The sequence below is a fragment of the Spea bombifrons genome, chromosome 3 (assembly GCF_027358695.1).
Source record: "Spea bombifrons isolate aSpeBom1 chromosome 3, aSpeBom1.2.pri, whole genome shotgun sequence".
In the NCBI taxonomy this organism is placed as follows: domain Eukaryota; kingdom Metazoa; phylum Chordata; class Amphibia; order Anura; family Pelobatidae; genus Spea; species Spea bombifrons.
The window spans coordinates 528,062-555,581 of NC_071089.1; the positions used below are offsets into that span (position 1 = coordinate 528,062).

Below are 27,520 nucleotides of genomic sequence, written 5' to 3' on the forward strand. Positions count from 1 at the left end.
ACATTCTAGCTGCACAGTGTAAACATTTCGGCCGCCCCACCAGCCCAGGTCTTCGGATCCTTCACCAGGGTTTGCCCCCGACTTTGTGCTGCGCCATGGTATTTGACAGTGCCCTATAAAAGAAACGTATTGATGGGTGTGCGCGGCGGACACGACGAGGTGAACGGCTTCATTGGAAGTGAAACGCGTCTCGTGATGTCCCGGTGCGGCACTCCAAGGGTTTGTAGGCCACGTGTAAGAAGCGCGGGGCGGACATCCGACTGGTTTCCACGGATGCCCTGCGGGTAGAGTTTTGCCCCAGGTCACTCTGTGTGTAATTTATGCAATCCCCCCCATATCTGGGAACTCTCTGGGGGTCTCCGGCCGAAGCTCTCCTTTCCATACAGTTATATAGATGTGGTTAGCCCCGCCCCTCACTAAACCGCTCCAACCCTTTAGATTGTAAGCTCACGGGCTGAGTTCCCATCTCCTGATGTATTGATGTATATTTGTTATGTGCGTTAACTGCCCCACTTTGTACAGCGCTGCGGAATCCGTTGGCGCTCAATAAATAAAAGGTAATAATAAGTTAGCCTGACGGTTTGTTCCCCCCGCGTGATTCACCAAATGACCGCTACCGGCCTCAGGGGCCACGGACCTAAACGTGACGTTTACAGACATCAACTCACCGACGCGCGCACCGGGTCCCAGATGAGACGGAGCCCGGTGTGCCCGTCCGGCGTGTGCGCGTCCGGCGTGTGCGCGTCCGGCATGTACCCGTCCGGCGTGTGCCCGCTGTGCCGTCTGAGGATCGTCTGTATTGAGACTTTAAAATTCTGGGAGAGGTTTGCCATCTCTAGCTATGAATGTCTGTCGGGGGCCGTCCTGCTCCGTCCGGTCTCCTAATCATTATACACGTGTGTGTGTGTGTGTAACGTGTATATATATAAAAACACGCGTATAAATATATACACACAATACATACACATATATATGGGAGGGCTATTACTTTCATACACACATGTGATTACTTTCATACGTGTTCGTTGTACCGGAGTTGCCATGTATCCGGGGGCAGCTGCTCCTTAAATCGGGGAAAAGCCAAGCTAACAAAGAGCTGAGTTTCTGTGAAATGGAGGACAGAAGGAATTTTATCCCACGGGTCAGGGTTATACCCTCCCGCCTCTGCCTGGGGTATATAGTTGGTGCTTTAATGCACAGAGTTGCCCCCGTGGTAGAACCTGGGCTCCTTTATTTTGCATACTAGGCCTGGACTCACTATTATCGTGTGACCCTGGCTTAAAGCTGAAAGCAACTGCAGCTCTGGGATCTTCCACCACCCAAACTGGGCCTGTGGGAATCGAATAATGGCCCCTGTGCCCCCACAAATCTCAGGAGGAGTTTAGGCCCCCTGTTCACCACTGGGGCATCTGTTCTCAAAGTGTGTTGAGCGAAGCGTGACAATCGTCCGGCCTGAGCCCAAGAACCTCCTCTGCTGGCTCCATTATCTGCCCTCAGCTCCTCCTCCGCTGCCTCCCTGCCGTGGTTTGGTTGCTGGACTTGGCACTTGAACCTTAAACCTCTGACCCCTCCTGACAACAGCTGGCGTGGTGGGGCCCTCTCCTGGGACCTGTGCTCGGGACTGGATTTTGAGAGAGGGATTTGCCCGTGGATTGGTGGCAGCTGGTCTTCGCTGCCTGGAGGGGGATGGACTCTCGGTTCTGGAAAGTGACTGGCTTCGAGGAGAAGCACTGACTGTTCGTGGTGGAGCCACCGGACTCTTGGGTGGTCCATGGCTGAGCCTTCGCACGTTGTTCCGAGCGGGAGTTGGACTTGACAGCGGAGGGAGCCTCATATGTAGAGCTTTGGGCTTAAGGTCGGGGGAAAGGCCAGTAACTCCAGCAAGAGAAGCTCCCGAGAAGTGGTACCTGCACCCAAAACAAGAGAATGGAAAACGGGTTGGAAATGGTATTGAAGCTCAGAGATAACGGGTTAAGGGTGGAGAATAAAGAAAAAATGGAATCCAGGCACAAAACCTGGGAAAAGAATGTCAGAGACGGGCGAATAGACGAGCCGAATGGGACTTATCTGCCGTCAGATTCTATGAGATGAAGAAAGAGAGAGCCAGGGAGCCAATGCTCCTCCAAATATTACTGCCAGCTCCGTTCTTTTAGACACAAGTTAATAATATAACTGTTTTTGACACTAAAATAACGAGGTCTAATTATCACAGCCCGATCCCAAAATTCTAGAAATATTTTTCAGCTTGTTATAATTCACTTTTATTTGACCCGGATGAGGAAGAAAAGCCTCCTGAGACCTGGTTACAAATCAGGTACCAAGAGTTGCACCCCACATGCACGTTTCTTACCTCGAAGTAGATGAAGGTCCTCTGCCGGTTGACGCCGGTGGAATTGCAGAGCGGATACTTTTTACAGGAGTGACTGGACGTGGAATTTTGCTTCTAGAACTGGACAGTAAGTCAACGTTTCTGGCAGAGATGGCTTTCTCCTTTCCAGTCTTCTTGGGTGTGGAGTCATCTGTGTCTTCCTCAGACCCGGTGGTTGAGAGGGTCTCCGAAGCTCTCCTTCTCTCATCACTGGAAGAAGCAGAAGATGAACCGGCCGATGCCAACCTCTGTAGACGGATCTGTCTCTTCTCCATCACAAGACGCGCCAGGTCAAGTTGCTTTGTCCTCTTCTGGAATCTCTCTTTGGCAGAGTGTGACATAGACTGGTCTGAGCCTGTGTCCTCTTCTGATAAAAACACAGGGATACGACTTCTAAAGCGTGTCCCCGGGGGCCGGGTTGTGCACTTGCTGGTGCCCTCTTCAGATCCTTTAAGGCGATCGGTGGCATTCACAATCTTTTCATGCTGTGTCACTACAACCTCTACAATCTCGTCATCTTGCTGTCCTTTGGATTCACCGGCTCCGTTGACAACCTTCAGGTCCTGAGTCTCGGTGCAGAGCTCTGCGTTGCTGGCCGACAAGGCGCAGCTGTCAATCTCACCTACTTCCACAGCAGAGTTGATGCTCCCGTTCTCTCTTAGCAGCTCAAGGTCTTCCATCTCCTCCTCTATAATCGGCTCCTCAAACTGCCCGGAGCCATAATGCTCTTCCATTCTTATTAACTGCCCCGTGGAAGACATGACGTTCAAGTGCGTCTTTTCTGCGATATGAATAAATGTGCGTTCAACTTTGGTAAAGGGAGAGGAGGAGACAGCCCCAGGGGCGACTGGTTTTGGTTCTGACTTCAGGATGGAAGATAAAGTTCCTGGCTCGGATACATCCAGTTGGCTGCCCATCGGCTGAGGCCTCTCTGCTTGAGGCGTTAGCGCAGCAAGAGTCCCGAGGTCGACCTCTGCCATCAGCTCATTGGTGACTGGGGACTTTTTCACGTCTCCGGGTGAGAAGAGCACTAATGTCTTAGATCCCTCTTCTAACTCTAGGTCGTTCTCTGCCGTAGAGGCGCGACCCCTTGAATCCTTCTGATCGTCAGCAAGGAGAGTGGAGGGAGCTCCTTCCTGACTGTGCTCAGTGCTCTTCTGACTCACATCACTGCTGGACCCACTCTGCAGATCTATGTCCTCCCCCAAAAACTCTGCCTCTTCTTCCTCTTCATCCTTCTCCTCCTCCTGTGGAGCCTTCCTGCCGACAATGATGTGCGGCTCTGGGGCATGCATGGCGGGGAGGACCAAGCTACAGAAGTCCACCCGCTTTATCCGATGCGGGACGCGCAGCATTTCCTTGCTATCGGATATGTCCTTCTTAAAGTCTTGGTAAGGCAAGCTTAAAGGCACCGCCTTGGGCATCCCATTCAGTTCAAAATGCTTCAGGCTGAGGACCTGCAGTGACATCAAAATAAAGAACACGACATAAAATGTAACTCTTAATAACTAAATGCCAGATTATAAACCTTTCTAAGCGCAGCTGAATGACCAAATGTTTCGTAGAAAAGCCTCTTTAATCATATCAAATGTACCTTATTCATAACCTTTTTGGGAACACATTGTCGGTAATACAGAGGAACCAAAAACCCCACATTGAAGTGATTTCCAAATGTGCCTCATAAAGGGTTAAAATTATTTACTGACTCCAAAATGGCCCCTGATTTCTAATACCGTCCTTATAACCCGTTATATCCCTGTATATTCCTCATATTATATATTATATACTCTCCGGCCGTATAACTAATCCCGTCCTTATAACCCGTTATATCCTGTATATTCCTCATATTATATATTATATACTCTCCGGCCGTATAACTAATCCCGTCCTTATAACCCGTTATATCCTGTATATTCTCATATTATATATTATATACTCTCCCCCCGTATAACTAATCCCGTCCTTATAACCCGTTATATCCTGTATATTCTTCATATTATATATTATATACTCTCCCCCCGTATAACTAATCCCGTCCTTATAACCCGTTATATCCCTGTATATTCCTCATATTATATATTATATACTCTCCGGCCGTATAACTAATCCCGTCCTTATAACCCGTTATATCCAGTATATTCCTCATATTATATATTATATAGGCTCCCCCTGTATAACTAATCCCCTCCTTATAACCCGTTATATCCTGTATATTCTCATATTATATATTATATACTCTCCCCCCGTATAACTAATCCCGTCCTTATAACCCGTTATATCCTGTATATTCTTCATATTATATATTATATACTCTCCCCCCGTATAACTAATCCCGTCCTTATAACCCGTTATATCCTGTATATTCCTCATATTATTTATTATATACTCTCCGGCCGTATAACTAATCCCATCCTTATTACCCGTTATATCCCGTATATTCCTCATATTATATATTAGATACTCTCCGGCCGTATAACTAATCCCATCCTTATTACCCGTTATATCTGTTGTATATACTTCTCCTCTCTCAAACCAATACCACCAATTGATATGCGTGGAGAATAATCCGCTCTGCGTTGTGTATTAATGATAAATGTAATACCCCTTGTTACCTCCTCCAAGAACTAACATATAACCGTATCCCCTTTTCCAGATAATATATATGTCTAGTTCTACTAAGGTTTTCTACCTGATATTACAATAAAACAGCCAACCCAAGATTCTTACCAGAGAGAGAGCTTTAATTAGAATCTGCCCAGATTAATGCTACAGCAAAGACAAAACCAGAGTTACAGTGATATACAGATGACAATCATTCATACCAACCACAAACATCCCATCTATCTAATATCTGCTGCTAAGTGTGTATGCTGTGTGGGTGATGTGCCAAGGGTGAGACTCTCCAATCCAGTCTCCCCCTGTGTGTTTCTACAATGTCTTTTTAAGGGATTTCTCTATTGATGTGTAAATGAGGTCCCTGTCCTGTGTTCCCAAGACCCCACCGTGTGATGTTATTGACTTGCTATGTTTCCCATGCCTATCTCCAGGTGATGCATTTCCTTCCTTCTCTACATAGTGTATAGGTGTGATATCTTCTTACAGCTGTCTTTCCTGTTACTTCCCCCCTAAGTAGCTTGCAGCTATCATACATACATATATACACACAAACTTAATCAAGCACTTATTAATTACAGATATTTACCCCAACAATATCCTGTATATTCCTCATATTATATACTCTCCGGCCGTATAACTAATCCCGTCCTTATAACCCGTTATATCCTGTATATTCCTCATATTATATACTCTCTGGCCCGTATAACTAATCCCGTCCTTATAACCCGTTATATCCTGTATATTCCTCATAATATATTATATACTCTCTGGCCGTATAACTAATCTCGTCCTTATAACCCGTTATATCCTGTATATTCCTCATATTATATATTATATACTCTCCGGCCCGTATAACTAATCCTGTCCTTATAACCCGTTATATCCCTGTATATTCCTCATATTATATATTATATTCTCTCCGGCCGTATAACTAATCCCATCCTTATTTGCGGTTATATCCCTGTATATTCCTCATATTATATACTCTCCGGCCATATAACTAATCCCATCCTTATAACCCGTTATATCCCTGTATATTCCTCATATTATATACTCTCCGGGAGTATAACTAATCCCGTCCTTATAACCCGTTATATCCCTGTATATTCCTCACATTATATATTATATACTCTCCGGCCGTATAACTAATCCCGTCCTTATAACCCGTTATATCCTGTATATTCCTCATATTATATATTATATACTCTCCTCCCGTATAACTAATCCCGTCCATATAACCCGTTATATCCCTGTATATTCCTCATATTATATATTATATACTCTCCGGCCGTATAACTAATCCCGTCCTTATAACCCGTTATATCCCTGTATATTCCTCATATTATATATTATATACTCTCCGGGCGTATAACTAATCCCGTCCTTATAACCCGTTATATCCCTGTATATTCCTCATATTATATATTATATACTCTCCCCCGTATAACTAACCCCGTCCTTATAACCCGTTATATCCTGTATATTCCTCATATTATATATTATATACTCTCCGGCCGTATAACTAATCCCGTCCTTATAACCCGTTATATCCTGTATATTCCTCATATTATATATAATATACTCTCCCCCCGTATAACTAATCCCGTCCTTATAACCCGTTATATCCCTGTATATTCCTCATATTATATACTCTCCGGCCGTATAACTAATCCCGTCCTTATAACCCGTTATATCCTGTATATTCCTCATATTATATATTATATACTCTCCGGCCGTATAACTAATCCCGTCCTTATAACCCGTTATATCCCTGTATATTCCCATATTATATATTATATACTCTCCCCCGTATAACTAATCCCGTCCTTATAACCCGTTATATCCTGTATATTCCTCATATTATATATTATATACTCTCCGCCGTATAACTAATCCCGTCCTTATAACCCGTTATATCCCTGTATATTCCTCATATTATATATTATATACTCTCCGCCGTATAACTAATCCCATCCTTATAACCCGTTATATCCTGTATATTCCTCATATTATATATTATATACTCTCCGCCGTATAACTAATCCCGTCCTTATAACCCGTTATATCCCTGTATATTCCTCATATTATATATTATATACTCTCCGGCCCGTATAACTAATCCCGTCCTTATAACCCGTTATATCCCTGTATATTCCTCATATTATATATTATATTCTCTCCGGCCGTATAACTAATCCCATCCTTATATGCGGTTATATCCCTGTATATTCCTCATATTATATATTATATACTCTCTGGCCATATAACTAATCCTGTCCTTATAACCCGTTATATCCCTGTATATTCCTCATATTATATACTCTCCGGGAGTATAACTAATCCCGTCCTTATAACCCGTTATATCCTGTATATTCCTCATATTATATATTATATACTCTCCCCCGTATAACTAATCCTGTCCTTATAACCCGTTATATCCTGTATATTCCTCATATTATATATTATATACTCTGCGGCCGTATAACTAATCCCGTCCTTATAACCCGTTATATCCCTGTATATTCCTCATATTATATATTATATACTCTCCGGCCGTATAACTAATCCCGTCCTTATAACCCGTTATATCCCTGTATATTCCTCATATTATATATTATATACTCTCCGGGCGTATAACTAATCCCGTCCTTATAACCCGTTATATCCCTGTATATTCCTCATATTATATATTATATACTCTCCCCCGTATAACTAACCCCGTCCTTATAACCCGTTATATCCTGTATATTCCTCATATTATATATTATATACTCTCCGGCCGTATAACTAATCCCGTCCTTATAACCCGTTATATCCTGTATATTCCTCATATTATATATAATATACTCTCCCCCCGTATAACTAATCCCGTCCTTATAACCCGTTATATCCCTGTATATTCCTCATATTATATATTATATACTCTCCGGCCGTATAACTAATCCCGTCCTTATAACCCGTTATATCCTGTATATTCCTCATATTATATATTATATACTCTCCGGCCGTATAACTAATCCCGTCCTTATAACCCGTTATATCCCTGTATATTCCTCATATTATATATTATATACTCTCCCCCGTATAACTAATCCCGTCCTTATAACCCATTATATCCTGTATATTCCTCATATTATATATTATATACTCTCCGGCCGTATAACTAATCCCATCCTTATAACCCGTTATATCCTGTATATTCCTCATATTATATATTATATACTCTCCGCCGTATAACTAATCCCGTCCTTATAACCCGTTATATCCCTGTATATTCCTCATATTATATATTATATACTCTCCGTCCGTATAACTAATCCTGCCCTTATAACCCGTAATATCCCTGTTTATTCCTCATATTATATATTATATACTCTCCGGCCGTATAAATAATCCCGTCCTTATAACCCGTTATATCCCTGTATATTCCTCATATTATATATTATATACTCTCCCCCCGTATAACTAACCCCGTCCTTATAACCCGTTATATCCTGTATATTCCTCATATTATATATTATATACTCTCCGGCCGTATAACTAATCCCATCCTTATAACCCGTTATATCCTGTATATTCCTCATATTATATATTATATACTCTCCGCCGTATAACTAATCCCGTCCTTATAACCCGTTATATCCCTGTATATTCCTCATATTATATATTATATACTCTCCGTCCGTATAACTAATCCTGCCCTTATAACCCGTAATATCCCTGTTTATTCCTCATATTATATATTATATACTCTCCGGCCGTATAAATAATCCCGTCCTTATAACCCGTTATATCCCTGTATATTCCTCATATTATATATTATATACTCTCCCCCCGTATAACTAACCCCGTCCTTATAACCCGTTATATCCTGTATATTCCTCATATTATATATTATATACTCTCCGGCCGTATAACTAATCCCGTCCTTATAACCCGTTATATCCTGTATATTCCTCATATTATATATTATATACTCTCCGGCCGTATAACTAATCCCGTCCTTATAACCCGTTATATCCTGTATATTCCTCATATTATATATTATATACTCTCCGGCCGTATAACTAACCCCATCCTTATAACTCGTTATATCCCTGTATATTCCTCATATTATATATTATATATTCTCCGGCCCGTATAACTAATCCCGTCCTTATAACCCGTTATATCACTGTATATTCCTCATATTATATATTATATACTCTCCGGCCATATAACTAATCCCGTCCTTATAACCCGTTATATCCTGTATATTCCTCATATTATATATTATATACTCTCCCCCCGTATAACTAATCCCGTCCTTATAACCCGTTATATCCTGTATATTCCTCATATTATATATTATATACTCTCCGGCCGTATAACTAATCCCGTCCTTATAACCCGTTATATCCTGTATATTCCTCATATTATATATTATATACTCTCCGGCCGTATAACTAATCCCGTCCTTATAACCCGTTATATCCTGTATATTCCTCATATTATATATTATATACTCTCCGGCCGTATAACTAATCCCGTCCTTATAACCTCTTATATCCCTGTATATTCCTCATATTATATATTATATACTCTCCGGCTGTATAATTAATCCCGTCCTTATAACCCGTTATATCCTGTATATTCCTCATATTATATATTATACACTCTCCGGCCGTATAACTAATCCCGTCCTTATAACCCGTTATATCCCTGTATATTCCTCATATTATATATTATATACTCTCCCCCGTTATAACTAATCCCGTCCTTATAACCCGTTATATCCCTGTATATTCCTCATATTATATATTATATACTCTCCGGCCGTATAACTAATCCCGTCCTTATAACCCGTTATATCCCTGTATATTCCTCATATTATATATTATATACTCTCCGGCCCGTATAACTAATCCCGTCCTTATAACCCCTTATATTCCTGTATAGTCCTCATATTATATATTATATACTCTCCGGCCTTATAACTAATCCCGTCCTTATAACCCGTTATATCCTGTATATTCCTCATATTATATATTATATACTCTCCGGCCGTATAACTAATCCCGTCCTTATAACCCGTTATATATCCCTGTATATTCCTCATATTATATATAATATACTCTCCCCCCGTATAACTAATCCCGTCCTTATAACCCGTTATATCCCTGTATATTCCTCATATTATATATTTTATACTCTATGGCAGGGGTGTCCAAGTTTTTTCTGCAGTGGGCCAGCCGCGCGCAGAGAACGAGACGCAGACCACTCAGACTCAAGAGAGTAATGACAGACAAGCCACGGTGGCCACTAAATCCACGACTTTCTATTTAATTCATTGGGTCAGAGTTTATAGATCCTGGCCCAGTATCAACTACCACAGAAATGTGGAGAATCGGCAGGTTCGCAGCGCAACTTTCAGCGTGAGATGAGTGAGCGTGAGTGCCTCTGGGCGCCGGTGAGCGTGAGTGCCTCTGGGCGCGCGTTAGCGTGAGTGTCTGTCTCCCACTTGTCTTGTCTCTCAATTTTCTCGATTCTTTCTCTCTTCCCTTCTTTTTTCACTCATCTATCGCCCCTCCTCTTTCTCTGCTCTCCTTTCCTCATCTGTTTCTTGTCTCTCTCTCCTCATTTCTCCCTTTTCTCTTGTTCCTCTTCTTTCTCTCTCATCTCCTTTCTCTTTATCTCTCCCCGCTCTAGTTTTTCATTTCTTTAATTTTCTGTTTCCTTTCTCTCTAATGAACAAAATTCAAAAACATATTTTATTCCAAATTATAAAACCACGCCCCTGGCCACGCCCCTGGGATGATTCTGCAGAAAGTCGCTAGGTAAAAGGTGCCCGTAACGCACGGGGGTCTGAGAAGAGATCCCTCCACGGGAGACACGAGAGGTCGCACAGCTCGCTAATCCTTATTCCTGATAGATTGATCGCTTGGGCGGAGTCACAGAGAGCACAAAGTGATGGGGCGGAGTCACAGAGAGCACAAAGTGATGGGGCGGACTCACAGAGAGCACACACATAGTACAGTCAGAGTCACAGAGCACACACATGGTTTGGGCGGAGTCGCAGGGATTGGGCGGGGTCACGCACTCACGTTCACCATTCACAAAGAAGACACGGATACGTCTGCTTGACATGTTTAATAGGATTTGTGAATCCCACGCGCTCCTCCGATTGTCTGGATAATAATAATAACGTTTATAAAAGGCACAGACCCCTCGGAAGACCCCGGAAGATCCTTAACGTTTGGTACTTCAAGTGTCGGATTGGGTACAGTACGTGTTCAGAGGCCGGCGCATGCTACATACATCCCTCCGCGGCGTGACACAAGCGCTACGTATATTTACACAGTATGGTGCACGCTGCCGGCCGATGGCCGCTTCCCCTCCCACCCCCATTCCAATACAAAGAGCCCCGCCCACCAATGCCATTGGCCTACCCGAAGAGGAGGGGCTCCGGAGAGCAGCCTGGAAGTTCCCTGGTATGCCCATAGGCAACACGCTAAACACTCACAAAACGCCCAGTGACTGAGAACCATACCACAGCGTGACACGCCACTCACACTCACCATACCACAGCGTGACACGCCACTCACATTCGCCATAACACACCACTCGCCATAACACAGCATGACACGCCACTCACACTCGCCATAACACAGCGTGACACGCCACTCACATTCACCATAACACGCCACTCGCCATAACACAGCATGACACGCCACTCACACTCGCCATAACACAGCGTGACACGCCACTCACATTCGCCATAACGCAGCGTGACACGCCACTCACACTCGCCACTCGCCATAACACAGAGTGACACGCTACTCACACTCGCCATGACACGCCACTCGCACTCGCCATACCGCAGCGTGACAGGCCGCTCGCACTCGCCATACCGCAGCATGACAGGCCCCTCGCACTCGCCATACCGCAGCATGACAGGCCCCTCGCACTCGCCATACCGCAGCGTGACAGGCCCCTCGCACTCGCCATACCGCAGCGTGACAGGCCACTCGCACTCGCCATACCGCAGCGTGACAGGCCGCTCGCACTCGCCATACCGCAGCGTGACAGGCCGCTCGCACTCGCCATACCGCAGCGTGACAGGCCGCTCGCACTCGTCATACCGCAGCGTGACAGGCCCCTCGCACTCGCCATACCGCAGCGTGACAGGCCCCTCGCACTCGCCATACCGCAGCGTGACAGGCCCCTCGCACTCGCCATACCGCAGCGTGACAGGCCCCTCGCACTTGCCATACCGCAGCGTGACATGCCCCTCGCACTCGCCATACCGCAGCGTGACAGGCCACTCGCACTAGCCATACCGCAGCGTGACAGGCCCCTCGCACTCGCCATACCGCAGCGTGACAGGCCACTCGCACTCGCCATACCGCAGCGTGACAGGCCCCTCGCACTCGCCATACCGCATCGTGACAGGCCGCTCGCACTCGCCATACAGCAGCGTGACAGGCCCCTCGCACTCGCCATACCGCAGCGTGACAGGCCCCTCGCACTCGCCATACCGCAGGGTGACAGGCCCCTCGCACTCGCCATACCGCAGCGTGACAGGCCGCTCGCACTCGCCATACCGCAGCGTGACAGGCCACTCGCACTTGCCATACCGCAGCGTGACAGGCCCCTCGCACTTGCCATACCGCAGCGTGACAGGCCGCTCGCACTCGCCATACCGCAGCGTGACAGGCCCCTCGCACTCACCATACCGCAGCGTGACAGGCCACTCGCACTCACCATACCGCAGCGTGACACGCCACCCGCATTCCGTGGGCAGGCAGATCTGGGGGGGAATCGATTATTTTTGTGATCATGTGATAATTTCCGAGCCTTATTGGTCTGCAGGGTCACAGATTACCCCATAATCTACATCAGCAGCACAGCCGGGGTGGGGGCAGATACCGCTCGCCCCTCCCGGGGTCACAGCCGGGCATTAAACCACAAACCCCTCCCCCCGCAGTACACCATATAACAGTGCTGAGTATCTCCCGTTTAATTTCTGCTACATATAGGAGTAAAAGGACCGCACCGCTCCCAACATACGTGTAACGGGTTCGTGACTTTGGTACTTTCAGCTTTATTGCTCCATTTTCTAGCAAAAATAGTTTGTCCTGGTATATGGGGTAATAAGAGGGGTTATGGGGAGGGGTATATGGGGTAATAAGAGGGGTATATGGATTAATTAGAGGGGTTATAGGGAGGGGTATATAGAGTAATAAGAGGGGTTATTGGGAGGGGTATATGGGGTAATAAGAGGGGTTATAGGGAGGGGTGTATGGGGAGGGGTATATTTATAGGTACCCCCTACCAGTTCATGCACGTATTTCAGTACCCAGTCTTCTCTGTAATACTCAGCATCACTATACGCGGGGTAACACGCGGGGTAACACGGCAGGGCTCAGCCCTCCGTCAGCAGTACGTTTTCCTTTTAAGCACATAATGCGTTTAACCCTTCAAGTGCTAGGAGGGCACATAGCTCTGTCAATGAAGGGGTTAAAGGGACGTGATACCGGGGTCGGTATCGGTACGTGTGTCTCTCATAGCGTCTCTGCAGTGCAGGGGGTCTCGCAGAGACCAGTAACCGAGAGAAGACTCCTCTTTTTTGCATTTTTCGCAGGTTTTTAGCCGCATTGCATTTCTCTTTCGGGTTAAATATGTGCATTTGGGTTCCTTTTCGGTTTCCACAACGTTTTCTTAATCCTCAGAAATTTTGGTTAAAAACGCAGATAACAAACAGAAGCGATAACGGTGCTGTACAGAGAGGGGGCTCCCGGGCACGAGCAGCGCGTGATGGTGACGTGCGCCCTGTCTCTGCGTGACAGTCCCTCTGCGGGGGTGAAGGACAAGGGGCTGCCCCAAAGTGAGACGCAGACCCTCCTCTGTGAATATGCCAGGTCTGGGTGCAGCTCCGGACCCCAAAAACCATTTGATTAATGAGATTTTCCACAATAAAAAGCCTCAATTTGCTGGTATTATTCCGAGGGTATTATTCCGTCCCAGCGCAGACCCGATCACCCGATTACTTACAAAAGTAAGAGGGGGCAGCCAGCACAGAGGAAGAGAGGGGGCAGCTGGCACAGAGGAAGAGAGGGGGCAGCCGGCACAGAGGAAGAGGGGGGGCAGCCGGCACAGAGGAAGAGGGGGGCAGCCGGCACAGACAGAGGCCGGAGTGGCTCCTGGAGGCAGGGGGTCCCCACGGCATGCCGGTAAGTGAATTTGGGTGCATTTCCATAATAAACCAACATTTGGTGCATGCGATCGCTGCTCGGACCAGCGCAGAACAAGGCGACGGGGTAAACGCTTCGTGGCATGTCCTCCACACGTGCCGCAGAGACATCACGGAGGCGCGCCCCAGCCGTATTGCGAGTAGTGTTGTGAAGCCCTCACCGCCTCTTCGTGGCCCCCGTGGCAGACCCTGCCCCGCTATGTCTTGTGGGTGAAGCGTGCCCACACCTGCTGGAGCTGGGAGCGGGAGATGCGCAGGACGGAGGGCATCAGTCTGTGGTTGCCCGATTGCAGCGGTGGATGTCGGCGGTGGGGCAGGCGTACCGGACTGCTCTCCGCCGAGCGGCTGCGCTGGATGAAGGTGCCGGTGGGGTGAGGGTAATGCTCCGTCTCCATGGTAGAGGATGAGAAGACGGAGGACGCCAGTCTGCGGAGGGGGCTGTATCTCGGCAAGGGGTGCTGGGAGAGCCTGTCCTCCTCCAGCTGAAAAACATCAAGAAGAGCGGAGGGAAAGGAGTCAGGCAAGGCTGAGAGCGGCTTCGTGCGTCTAGCTTCTTCGGGGAGGACCCCTAAGCACGGGGCCTCGCGCCCTCCCCACCGCTGCGGCCAGACGCCCGGACACAGAACAATAAAGCACTTTACAAGGTTCTGACGAGGACAGGCGAGCAAATTCAGCCCCACGATCTGTACCGCGAGGACACTGCCGGTCACTAAACGTGGGGTCACATCACTTTACAACCAGCCTCTAGGACATGCGCCCAATATTACACCTGCCCCTTCAGGGGCTGCTCCGGCCCCTCGTACCTAAATGCAGCGTTAGAGACATCCGTCTTAGTGCCGCCCAAAGTCCAAACTCTTCCCTCTAATTTTTGCCGGGAACACTTAATTGTCACCTGACCCAAAAGCAGGCAGAGATAGGTTGTTGCCACAGAAGCTGAATGACTTATGTTTTGTGAAAGGATCAGGTGACAGATTTGCTTTTCGTGTTGCCATTAATGTGTAGAGAAATGGATGAAGCGTGGTGGGATCTGTCAGCCACCTGCCGACGCGTTAACGAGAGCGTTACCAAGAGGAAGTTACCTAAAGGAACAGAAATCCTCCCAAAAAAATGACGTCACACACACTCCAGACAGGATCTCATCGTATGTGCTATGATCATGCATACTGTACACGCGACACACATGAACCAAGTGCCGGGATCTGCCGGAGTGATGGGATTCGGTATTTACATTTTACACGGATTACCTGCAATTAGCATCAGAAACTCAGAGCCCAGACTGCTGCCAGGGGTCTCATTGCTCGGACATAATATAACCCCTCCCACTACTCCATATAACCCCACCCACTACTCCCCATAACCCCTCCTATTACTCATATAACCCCCCATTACTCATAACCCCTCCCATTACTCCCTATAACACCTATTACCGCTCTTCACCCTCTCCTATTACTCCCCATACCCTTACACATAACCCCCTCTTATTACTCACTCTAAACACTCCTATTACTCCCTATAACCCCTCCCATTACTCCCTACAGCCCTTCATATTACCCCTTCACGCTCTCCTACTATTCCCCATACCCTTACACATAACCCATCTCATTACTAACTCTCACCACTCCTATTACTCCATAGAACCCCTCATATTCCTCCCAATAACCTTCTATACAACCTCTCATTACTTTCAATACCATTCCCTGTAACCATTCCTATCATCATATAACTACATCTCCCAGCATTCCAAAAGGCCAGAGAGGGGCGATTTTGTCTTTGTGGGTGTGGTTAAAGGGGTGTCTGGGGCGGGGATATTTGTGTAATTCATGGGGTATTTAGAAGAACAATGGGTTTTATTTACCCCTTTTACTTTATAAAGCCGTTTCCTGCTGTTTCTATACACATTATCAGGAATTTTAGGGCAGTAGAACCCTGCGATACCCTCATACCCAGCAAACATTCTGACCTCCTAGAAAAGAGGGGCATCAGGGGAGGGAGGGGGCATCAGGGGTTTGTAAGAGGAACTGGACAAACTAAACAGTGCCACTTGGGTGGTATATACTGCTCCTCCCTTTATCCCTTGGTTTTTAAGGGGAAATCCATCTGTTAGTTAATGGGAAACGGGTGCGGTGGCCGCGTGTGCCGCGTGTCTATACCGTGCCTGTGGCTGCCCACGTGTCCAAACCCCGGGTCTTACCGGTCTCTGAGGCCCGATGGGATCCGACTCTCGTCTCCGCTGTCGAGCTGCTGACGTAGAATGCGAGTGCGAGGGGCTTCCAGGAGGAGGATCCGGTCGGCAGTCGGGACCCTCATTCCTAGAGGAGGTCTCCTCTTCAGCTACAGTCTGCATAGCCCGAGACCTGGCCTCATGCACCTTAGGCCTCACCGCAGCCTCTGCTCCGCTAGGCCTCCGTCTCTCTTCCCCATCTTCCAGGGGTCGCAGCTCCTCAGGCTCCTCATCTGTGGTGCCGGAGGTGCTGGGTTCTGCACCAGGATGGAAGTCCTTGAGCTCGGTTTCCTTGTCGATGATCACCCATTCCTTGCTATCAAAGTCTTCCTCTTCCGCTAGAGGCACAGAGCGGAAGGCATTGCTCAAAGCTTCATGTTCCACTGAAGCAGAAACCTCCATGCGACCGCTGGCTTGGCGGTCAGCTGGTCCCGTCTCAATGGACAACATCTGAGCCGGCTGTGAGGAGCAGGCCTGGCGAGACGGGGAGGCAGGGAGGTCAATCCGGGACCTGATGAGAAAGCGAGAAAGAAAAGAATAAAGAGAAGGAAGACTTCGTTTGTGAGGAAAACTAGGAAGATACATACTCTCCGGCCCGTATAACTAATCCAGTCATATCCCTGTATATGCCTCATATTATATATTATATACTCTCCGCCCGTATAACTAATCCAGTCATATCCCTGTATATGCCTCATATTATATATTATATATTATATACTCTCCGGCCGTATAACTAATCCCGTCCTTATAACCCGTTATATCCTGTATATTCCTCATATTATATATTATATACTCTCCGCCCGTATAACTAATCCCGTCCTTATAACCCGTTATATCCCCGTATATTCCTCATATTATATATTATATACTCTCCGGCCGTATAACTAATCCCATCCTTATAACCCGTTATATCCCTGTATATTCCTCATATTATATATTATATACTCTCCCCCGTATAACTAATCCCGTCCTTATAACCCGTTATATCCTGTATATTCCTCATATTATATATTTTATATACTCTCCCCCGTATAACTAATCCCGTCCTTATAACCCGTTATATCCCTGTATATTCCTCATATTATATATTATATACTCTCCCCCGTATAACTAATCCCGTCCTTATAACCCGTTATATCCTGTATATTCCTCATATTATATATTATATACTCTCCGGCCATATAACTAATCCCGTCCTTATAACCCGTTTTATCCCTGTATATTCCTCATATTATATATTATATACTCTCCGGCCGTATAACTAATCCCGTCCTTATAACCCGTTATATCCCTGTATATTCCTCATATTATATATTATATACTCTCCGGCCCGTATAACTAATCTCGTCCTTATAACCCGTTATATCTGTTAGAAAAATGTTTATGTTATCGTAAATATTATTCCTGACAAAGACATAAGAAAGCAGGGAATGTCTAGTCTATGATATATGGGTGAGTTCCCGCCAACACGCCTACTCTATGTTGTTCTATATATATATGTGCAAAGGGTCAAGTCTAGGCCATTCTTAATTATGCAGCTTAAAGAGGTGTAACCTGCTTGAAAAGTAACCAATCAGAAAGAAGCATGCTATTAGAAGTAGATAAGATGCTATATAAACCATGTAATCTTAATGTGTAATTAGACAACGCTTCGACTTTTGTGTGTTGTGTGCCTTGTCTCGATTATGCGCATGATCTAATTAAAGGAAACTCTTTCTGAGGAGAATTCGACCATTATTTCAACCAACAATATCCCTGTATATTCCTCATATTATATATTATATACTCTCCGGCCGTATAACTAATCCCGTCCTTATAACCCGTTATATCCTGTATATTCCTCATATTATATATTATATACTCTCCGGCCCGTATAACTAATCCAGTCATATCCCTGTATATGCCTCATATTATATATTATATACTCTCCCCCGTATAACTAATCCCGTCCTTATAACCCGTTATATCCTGTATATTCCTCATATTATATACTCTCCGGCCATATAACTAATCCCATCCTTATAACCCGTTATATCCCTGTATATTCCTCATATTATATATTATATACTCTCCGGCCGTATAACTAATCCCGTCCTTATAACCCGTTATATCCTGTATATTCCTCATATTATATATATTATATACTCTCCGGCCGTATAACTAATCCCGTCCTTATAACCCGTTATATCCTGTATATTCCTCATATTATATATTATATACTCTCCGGCCGTATAACTAATCCTGTCCTTATTACCCGTTATATCCAGTATATTCCTCATATTATATATTATATACTCTCCCCCGTATAACTAATCCCGTCCTTATAACCCGTTATATCCCTGTATATTCCTCATACTATATATTATATACTCTCTGGCCGTATAACTAATCCCGTCCTTATAACCCGTTATATCCTGTATATTCCTCATATTATATATTATATACTCTCCCCCGTATAACTAATCCCGTCCTTATAACCCGTTATATATCCCTGTATATTCCTCATATTATATACTCTCCGGCCGTATAACTAATCCCGTCCTTATAACCCGTTATATCCTGTATATTCCTCATATTATATATTATATACTCTCCGGCTGTATAACTAATCCCGTCCTTATAACCCGTTATATCCCTGTATATTCCTCATATTATATATTATACACTCTCCGGCCGTATAACTAATCCCGTCCTTATAACCTGTTATATCCTGTATATTCCTCATATTATATACTCTCTGGCCTGTATAGTATACAGGGGTATCTTACTGTATGCAGCGCCAGGGGTTATATTACTGTATACAGCGCCGGGGGTTATATTACTGTATACAGCGCTGGGGGGTTATATTACTGTATACAGTGCTGGGGGGTTATATTACTGTATACAGTGCCGGGGGGTTATATTACTGTATACAGCGCTGGGGGGTTATTACTGTATACAGCACTGGGGGTTATATTACTGTATACAGCGCAGGGGGGTTATATTACTGTATACGGCACTGGGGAGGTTATTACTGTATACGGCGCCGAAGAGGTTATTACTGTATACAGCGCTGGGGGTTATTACTGTATACAGTGCCAGGGGGTTATATCACTGTATACAGCACTGGGGGTTATATTACTGTATACAGTGCTGGGGTTATATTACTGTATACAGCGCTGGGGGTTATATTACTGTATACAGTGCTGGGGGTTATATTACTGTATACAGCGCTGGGGGGTTATATTACTGTATACAGAGCTGGGGGTTATATTACTGTATACAGTGCTGGGCGTAACGTTCAAGGAGAATATTTTCTCTCTTTAACACGTTGGTCTGACCCTAGAAACGGTGGCCACATTTTGCTGATGATTGGAATATATTAGAATCTTTTATTAAGTGAATTAGTTAAGCAGTCGCTGCTGGGAGGAAAGAGTCTGTTGAATACAGACCAGTAAGTCTCACAACAGTTAATGAACGGAAGTGAATGGAAAGCACGTTAAACGACAGAGGGATTAAATATCGGAATTGTTACGTATGTGCAGGCTTATGGTGTTAGCATGAAGGAGCCCGCCTGTTGGTGTGTGTTATAGTTACTGGGGAGGGGAGCAGCCGACGTAATGCACCCAGGCACCACTAACCCTAGGCTCACCCTTGTCCATGGGGCAGCTGCCCAGGTGCCACAAGGTGAGGGGTGCACTTGAGGGGCCCAGAGCTTGTTTTTCCCTCCGCTTCCGAAGCAGACGTTGCCTCAGGGACCAGCTCTGGCAGGAAGCCGGTCTCTGAATAAAGTTACACAGGTGGGTGCGCGGTGCGGAGCAGTGCTATGCAGTGTGGAGCGGTGCGGTGTGGAGCGGTGCGGTGCGGAGCGGTGCTATGCAGTGTGGAGAGGTGCGGTGTGGAGCGGTGCTGCGCCCCCGTTCAGAGTTCAGGAGGTAAACCTACCGCACCTGAATCATTTCACAGAATTTCGCCCCGACGTATATCGTTCACGCGGCCGTCTTACCTCCTTTCTGGCAATTCCGGTCTGTCTGCGGTTGACAGGCGATCAGACTCTGGGCTGTTGACGCGCCGGTAGCGCAAGGAACGAGCCTGGGTTGTGGGGGACTCTGGAGGAGCCCGGACCGGGGAGCTGGGACACCCTCCGCGACTGTGATCCTCCTCCATCAGGCACTGTGTCTGCAAGGACAGAGAACAAGCCGTCGACACAGCCACAACAATGAAGCCCCCCATTTCTGGGCAGCCGGAGGGCAAACTGCTCTTGGGGCGGACAGTGGGTGGAAGGGCTCAGTGGCAGTGGGTTTAGTGAGTTGGGGGTCAGTGGCAGAGCGATACTTGTACTGCATGAGTTAGTGATTTGGGGGTTTGTGGGGACCCTTATACTGCAGGGGTTAGAGATTTGGGGTCAGTGACGGAGGGGGGACCCTCATACAGCAGGGGGTTTAGTGAACTGGGGGTCAGGGGCATGGAGGGATCCACATACTAGAGTTAGGGATTTGGGGATCTTCATACAGAAGGAGTTAGGGATTTGGGGGCGCTCGGGGGTTCATGCGGGGGGGGGGGTCCCGGCACCTTGCTAATGCTGATCCTGAGCTTGTTACGATTCACATCTGTTTCCTCCCATATTTCTGTGTCATTAAATCCCGCGTTGGGCACTTGGCCGGTGAGATCAGCTGGTCGGCCTGGGAGCACCGGAGGGGCATTCTCCTGGTCACTCAGATGCTCCCCCTGCAGGACATCTTCAGTATTCTCCCGCAACAGGTCACCGGGCACCGGGGTCACGTTAACCACCCTGGGGGGGTAAAAACGTTCACGAAATCAAACCCTGAAGGTGCCAATAACCCTAACGTAGCCCGTGGCAGCCTGTAGTCACATGACTTATCTCCACATGACTCACCCAAACATGGCGGCCGTTTGCCGGGTGTTCTGCTGCGGCGGGGTGGATGTGCTGGTGGACAGCAAGATGTCTGTCCCTCCTTTCTCCCAGTCAAAGGCCTCATTCTCTGTGATCCCTCGTTCCTTCATGCTGCTCTCAAATACCGACATGATCATCTGCAGGAGACAAAGTCAGACGTAGAACATGCCAACTACATGCTACATACATCCCCATGCACACGGCCGGCACCGGCACGAGATGCGTTCAGCTTCCAGTAAAAATACTAATGGATTCCACACCGTCAGCATCCATGTCAAAAGGTACGTGAAAAAGGACTGCGGCGGCCATAACTAAATGAACAAACTTTATTAAACCGCCGGAACACAATACAAGACGAGCCCTCAGAAGAATGAGGTTTGGCCAAGCGCAGCATTAACACCCGTCATGTTAAGGCATATCATCTAAATACAGAGTTACAGACATGGGGGCACATTCTCTGGGGGTACAGAGTGCGTGCCGGCGGCGGGCCGCGGTCATGCGCAGGATGGGCTCTATTATCTCATTAGTCAAGTACCTGGTAATCTGGCTTTGTGAAGTAGTCCAGAGTGGATATGTGCTCCAGGAAGAGGTGGAACTCCGAAGGCATGTGTTTCAGGAGCATGCGATGGTCATATTTCTCCTTAATCATCCCAACCTGTTCCTGTAACGGAAGAAGACAGGAGTCTGCGCGGTGGAGAAGTCGATTACGCCGCATGCGCAATAAATGCCACGGCTGCCAATAACGCTAAAATGTCATTTTCATAAAACGACAGCCGTGGTTTTTTTATTTTTTATTAAAAGCGATATGAAGGCTTCTCAGGATTAACGGAGTCGGCTTCACTGCCCTTGCCCCCCCCCCGAGTCATTCAGGGTCACTGACTGACATAGGAAATACTATGCTATAGGATATGACACTATGACACCACAGAGTAAAATATTACATGATAGGGTATATTATGACACACTACATCATAGTGTATAATCAGGGCCGGCCGAAGACTTAACGCCGCCTGGGGCGAAGTTTAAAACGCCGCCCCCCCCCGCCGATGCCGGGGGGCGCGGCATTTTAAACTTCGCCGACGCCATAATCTACGATCCCCCCCCCCGGTACTTACTTTTAAACAGTCCTGCGGCGAGTCTCCCTGCTCTGCCACGGTGCCGGCTTGTAATGCTGAGCGCCGGAAATTGACGTCACTTCCCGCGCTCTGCATTACAAGCCGGCACCGGGACCGAACAGGGAGACTCGCCGCAGAGCAGAGAGAGAGAGGGGCGCCGAGCGGGTAAGCGAAAACCACTCGGTGCCCCTCTCTCTCTCCTCCGCTTCAAAAAAAAAAAACAAAAAAAAAGCGCTTGGGGCGGCAAAGTGCCGCCCCTTCTAAAGTGCCGCCTGGGGCAATTGCCCCAGTCTGCCCCATTATAGGGCCGGCCCTGTGTATAATATTAAATCAGAGTGTATAATATTACGCTATATGTACACACTACATCACCGGGTATAATATTACGCTGTAGGGTATATTTCACTATATGTACACACTACATCACCGGGTATAATAATATTACACTATATGTACACACTACATTACCGAGTATAATATTACACTATATGTACACACTACATCACCGGGTATAATATTACACTATATGTACACACTACATCACCGGGTATAATATTACACTATATGTACACACTACATCACCGGGTATAATATTACACTATATGTACACACTACATCATAGGGTATAATATTACGCTGTAGGGTATATTTCACTATATGTACACACTACATCACCGGGTATAATATTACACTATATGCACACACTACATTACCGGGTATAATATTACACTATATGTACACACTACATTACCGGGTATAATATTACACTATATGTACACACTACATCATAGGGTATAATATTACGCTGTAGGGTATATTACACTATATGTACACACTACATCACCGGGTATAATATTACGCTGTAGGGTATATTACACTATATGTACACACTACATTACCGGGTATAATATTACACTATATGTACACACTACATCATAGGGTATAATATTACGCTGTAGGGTATATTACACTATATGTACACACTACATCACCGGGTATAATATTAAGCTATAGGGTATATTACACTATATGTACACACTACATCACCGGGTATAATATTACGCTGTAGGGTATATTACACTATATGTACACACTACATCACCGGGTATAATATTACACTATATGTACACACTACATCACCGGGTATAATATTAAGCTATAGGGTATATTACACTATATGTACACACTACATCACCGGGTATAATATTACGCTGTAGGGTATATTACACTATATGTACACACTACATTACCGGGTATAATATTACACTATATGTACACACTACATCATAGGGTTGTCAGATATTTTAGGATAGAAAACATGTATTCCATATATTCTGTATTTTACATGAACTCAAAATGGAGTCAGAGCCATTTTATTTTATTTAATCATGTAGTGATTATTTCTTTTTGTCCTTGTTCCCTCTATAATTGAGAACAAAGAAGTATTCATGTATAATGATGTTTCAGTGTATATGTGATACAAGTAATGTTATCTTCCATGAGAAAGTTAAGGAGTAGACGCTGCAAATTCTTGGGAATGTAAATTGGAATGGGGGATACATGGTAAGACCACCAAGACCTGAGTTACTATCTAGGAAGTAACACCTGGCGATTAGGGTGACCAAGGATAAATTCCTAACACATATGTAATGGTTTTAAGTTATTTCTTAGACCAGAGCGTCTCTTGCAGGTAAATGAAGAAATGACAACGGTGTAAATATGAGTAGAAATCCTAATTATAATGGGTGAAACCCACCGTTATGATTGGAGAATTCCAGCCAATAGGTGGAGGCTATGATAATAAGCCCCGTCTTTAAAAGCTTATGTCTTTAATAATTTAGAACGCACCCTGAAAGAGACAGACCCTGACGGACTCATTCACCAAATGTACCCCAGAGAATTGGAATCTTAAGATCCTGGCACCATATTTCACTCTTAGAGTTACTTTGAGTTCTAACCTCTATAACTGGTAGAAACTTATATTCTTTCCACTGAACCTGGATTAATTTCTACAAGGACCGGTCGGACAACAGCAACAAGTGGTGGTAAATATAATTGTTTTATTATTCTGAATAGAGTTGAATTTTGTCTTCTTCGTATAGAATTCCCTGTTTCTGGGAAGTAGTATATTGCATTATTGTATATGACGGCTTGTGAGACTGCAGCTTATAACCCGTGATAATAACAATAATGAAAAGGTATTTTTACCTATAGATGAAGTTTGACATTATTTGCATCTATTAGGAACTTCACTAATACTCTTAGACACAATTACATTATTTTTAATTTGTTATATTAGTTGAACTAATATTAGAGAGATAGTGATATTGTTATTACTGCCCTGATTATCAATTTTTGGTTGCTGAGTGGACTGGAAATTAATTGTGTGTTAGACTCATAAAGTAGTAACTCATATTGATAACTATCGATAATATACTGTATTTGAATTGATTCACTTTTGACATGTTTTAAGAATTTTCTGTTTTATATTATGCACTGTGTGGCTCATATATAAATTTTATAAATTGCCTTCACAATAAATAATATTTTTTGATTGATTATCGTGGTGATATATATCTGATTTGAATTATAATTTTCGTTGATCTGAAAGGATTTAGGATCGGAGATAAAATATAGGGAATCTCCTTAAATTAGTATTGTGGATGCGGTACTACAATATTTGGTAGCGTCGTTATTTTGCGTGTGTGATAAAATATTGGTTTTACCTATTTTGTCTCATTAATATCCCTAACAGGGTATAATATTACACTATATGTACACACTACATCATAGGGTATAATATTACGCTGTAGGGTATATTACACTATATGTACACACTACATCACCGGGTATAATATTACACTATATGTACACACTACATCACCGGGTATAATATTAAGCTATATGGTATATTACACTATATGTACACGCTACATCACCGGGTATAATATTAAGCTATATGGTATATTACACTATATGTACACGCTACATCACCGGGTATAATATTACACTATATGTACACACTACATCATAGGATATAATATTACACTATATGTACACACTACATCATAGGATATAATATTACACTATATGTACACACTACATCATAGGATATAATATTACACTATATGTACACACTACATTATAGGGTATAATATTACGCTGTAGGGTATATTACACTATATGTACACACTACATCACCGGGTATAATATTACACTATATGTACACACTACATCATAGGATATAATATTACGCTGTAGGGTATATTACACTATATGTACACGCTACATCATAGGGTATAATATTACGCTGTAGGGTATATTACACTATATGTACACACTACATCACCGGGTATAATATTAAGCTATAGGGTATAATATTACATAGCTCTGACCTTATCTTTGATCTTTCTCCAGGGCAGTTGTCCAACAGCAAATTCAACTAACATGTAGAAAAGAGACCACAGGTCATCGTGTCGCCCCATTTCCTGTAACGAGAAGCATTGAGGACCTCATAACACGTGACATCATGAGGACAAGAAGGGCACTGCCGAAGTTATAACCGGAGGTGGGGGCGAGGTGTGCGGGTGTCATAACACAGGGTGTGGGGTAAAGGGCTATTTTTGCAGCAGCAGGGGTAAGGGGTTGAGCCCAGTTACTCACCCTGTTCTTGTGCGCGTTCACCGATGCATAGCGGACGGTGCCCCGAAAACCAGCGACATTGCGAGGCTGCGAGAGGGGCACAAAGTGAAGACCAGATTAGCCCCCAAGGCAAGTGCCGGTCCGTGCCGCCCCATCCAGTCCAGAAACCTTTATTCCGCTGTGACGCGGCGGATGCTTACACTCCGGTTATTATGATGAAAGGGATTGGCCCCCATCGCAGCGTTAATGAAACCCGCCCAGAATGTGGCCTTTTCATCATCCGATGGGGGATACTGGGCGTAAAGTAAGGGACTCTTTGAGATCGGTGGCAAAAGCAGCAGAACAGTTACCTCTTCTGATATCCCTCTTCCTTCTTTCAAGTCAACTTATACCGGAGGGGATGAGAAGAATAACTTAATGGGGAGGAATAAACCTACAGCTCCTGAGAGATGGCTGCTCTCGTGGGATACACATGAATTCATTAATACAGACGTACTGCTCGGTTTAATTCGCGGACACAGAGTACAGAACCGTTAAATGGAGGATTTGGGGAAAAGTGACATCAGCAGCTCGTACCTGTACGGAAATGTCTCATCTTTGTGATGAGTCGACATGTAAGTGAGCTCTTGCGCTGACTCTCTGTGAGGGAGGGTCACGAGCTGTCTCATGAGTGTAATATTTCCATAATTACTTCCTGCGCGATACATCAACGCACATTTCTGTACAGACTTCCTGTGTGATGTTTGATTGTGACTTCCTGTGTGACGCATTTCTGTACAGACTTCCTGTGTGATCTCTGATTGTAACTTCCTGTGACTCGTTTCTGTATAGACTTCCTGTGTGATGTCTGATTGTAACTTCCTGTGTGACTCGTTTCTGTACAGACTTCCTGTGTGATGTCTAATTGTAACTTCCTGTGTGACTCGTTTCTGTACAGACTTCCTGTGTGATCTCTGATTGTAACTTCCTGTGTGATACATTTCTGTATAGACTTCCTGTGTGATGTCTGATTGTAACTTTCAGTGTCACTTGTTTCTGTACAGACTTCCTGTGTGATGTTTGAGAGGATGGCATCTGCCACAAGCGGCACATTCCCTTATACTCACATGTGCAGCATTCACACAAACATACCGCTCACACGCACACAACTACATGCAGACCTACACATCAAAACACATACATACATACATTATATATATATATATATATATATATATATATACACACACATATAGGATTTCTCCTATATATTATATGTTAACATGCTATAGATACGTACGATTTATACTATATATGATATATTAACATTCTATAAACACCTATGATATATTCTACCTATGATTTATTCTACATTTTATGTTTTAACATGCTATAGATACATACGATATATACTATATATCATGTGTTAACATTCTATAGACATGTACGA

The 27,520-nt window shown here is 44.9% G+C and overlaps 1 protein-coding gene across 2 annotated transcripts in view; it reads right to left on the minus strand.

Moving 5' to 3' along the window:
* Positions 1 to 1,161: 1,161 nt before the first annotated feature.
* The window catches only part of TTBK1 (tau tubulin kinase 1), a 49,484-nt gene continuing 23,125 nt past the window's right edge, over positions 1,162 to 27,520 (minus strand). For both annotated transcript variants that reach the window (XM_053460601.1, XM_053460602.1), the window contains 9 exons: positions 26,113 to 26,178; positions 25,845 to 25,937; positions 21,870 to 21,995; positions 21,317 to 21,471; positions 20,992 to 21,211; positions 20,426 to 20,598; positions 16,408 to 16,948; positions 2,351 to 3,825; positions 1,162 to 1,907 (listed from right to left, as the gene is read on the minus strand). In XM_053460601.1, coding sequence (XP_053316576.1) covers positions 1,484 to 1,907; positions 2,351 to 3,825; positions 16,408 to 16,948; positions 20,426 to 20,598; positions 20,992 to 21,211; positions 21,317 to 21,471; positions 21,870 to 21,995; positions 25,845 to 25,937; positions 26,113 to 26,178 — 3,273 coding nt within the window. In that variant the 3' untranslated portion in view covers positions 1,162 to 1,483. The remainder of the gene's footprint in view (positions 1,908 to 2,350; positions 3,826 to 16,407; positions 16,949 to 20,425; positions 20,599 to 20,991; positions 21,212 to 21,316; positions 21,472 to 21,869; positions 21,996 to 25,844; positions 25,938 to 26,112; positions 26,179 to 27,520) is intronic.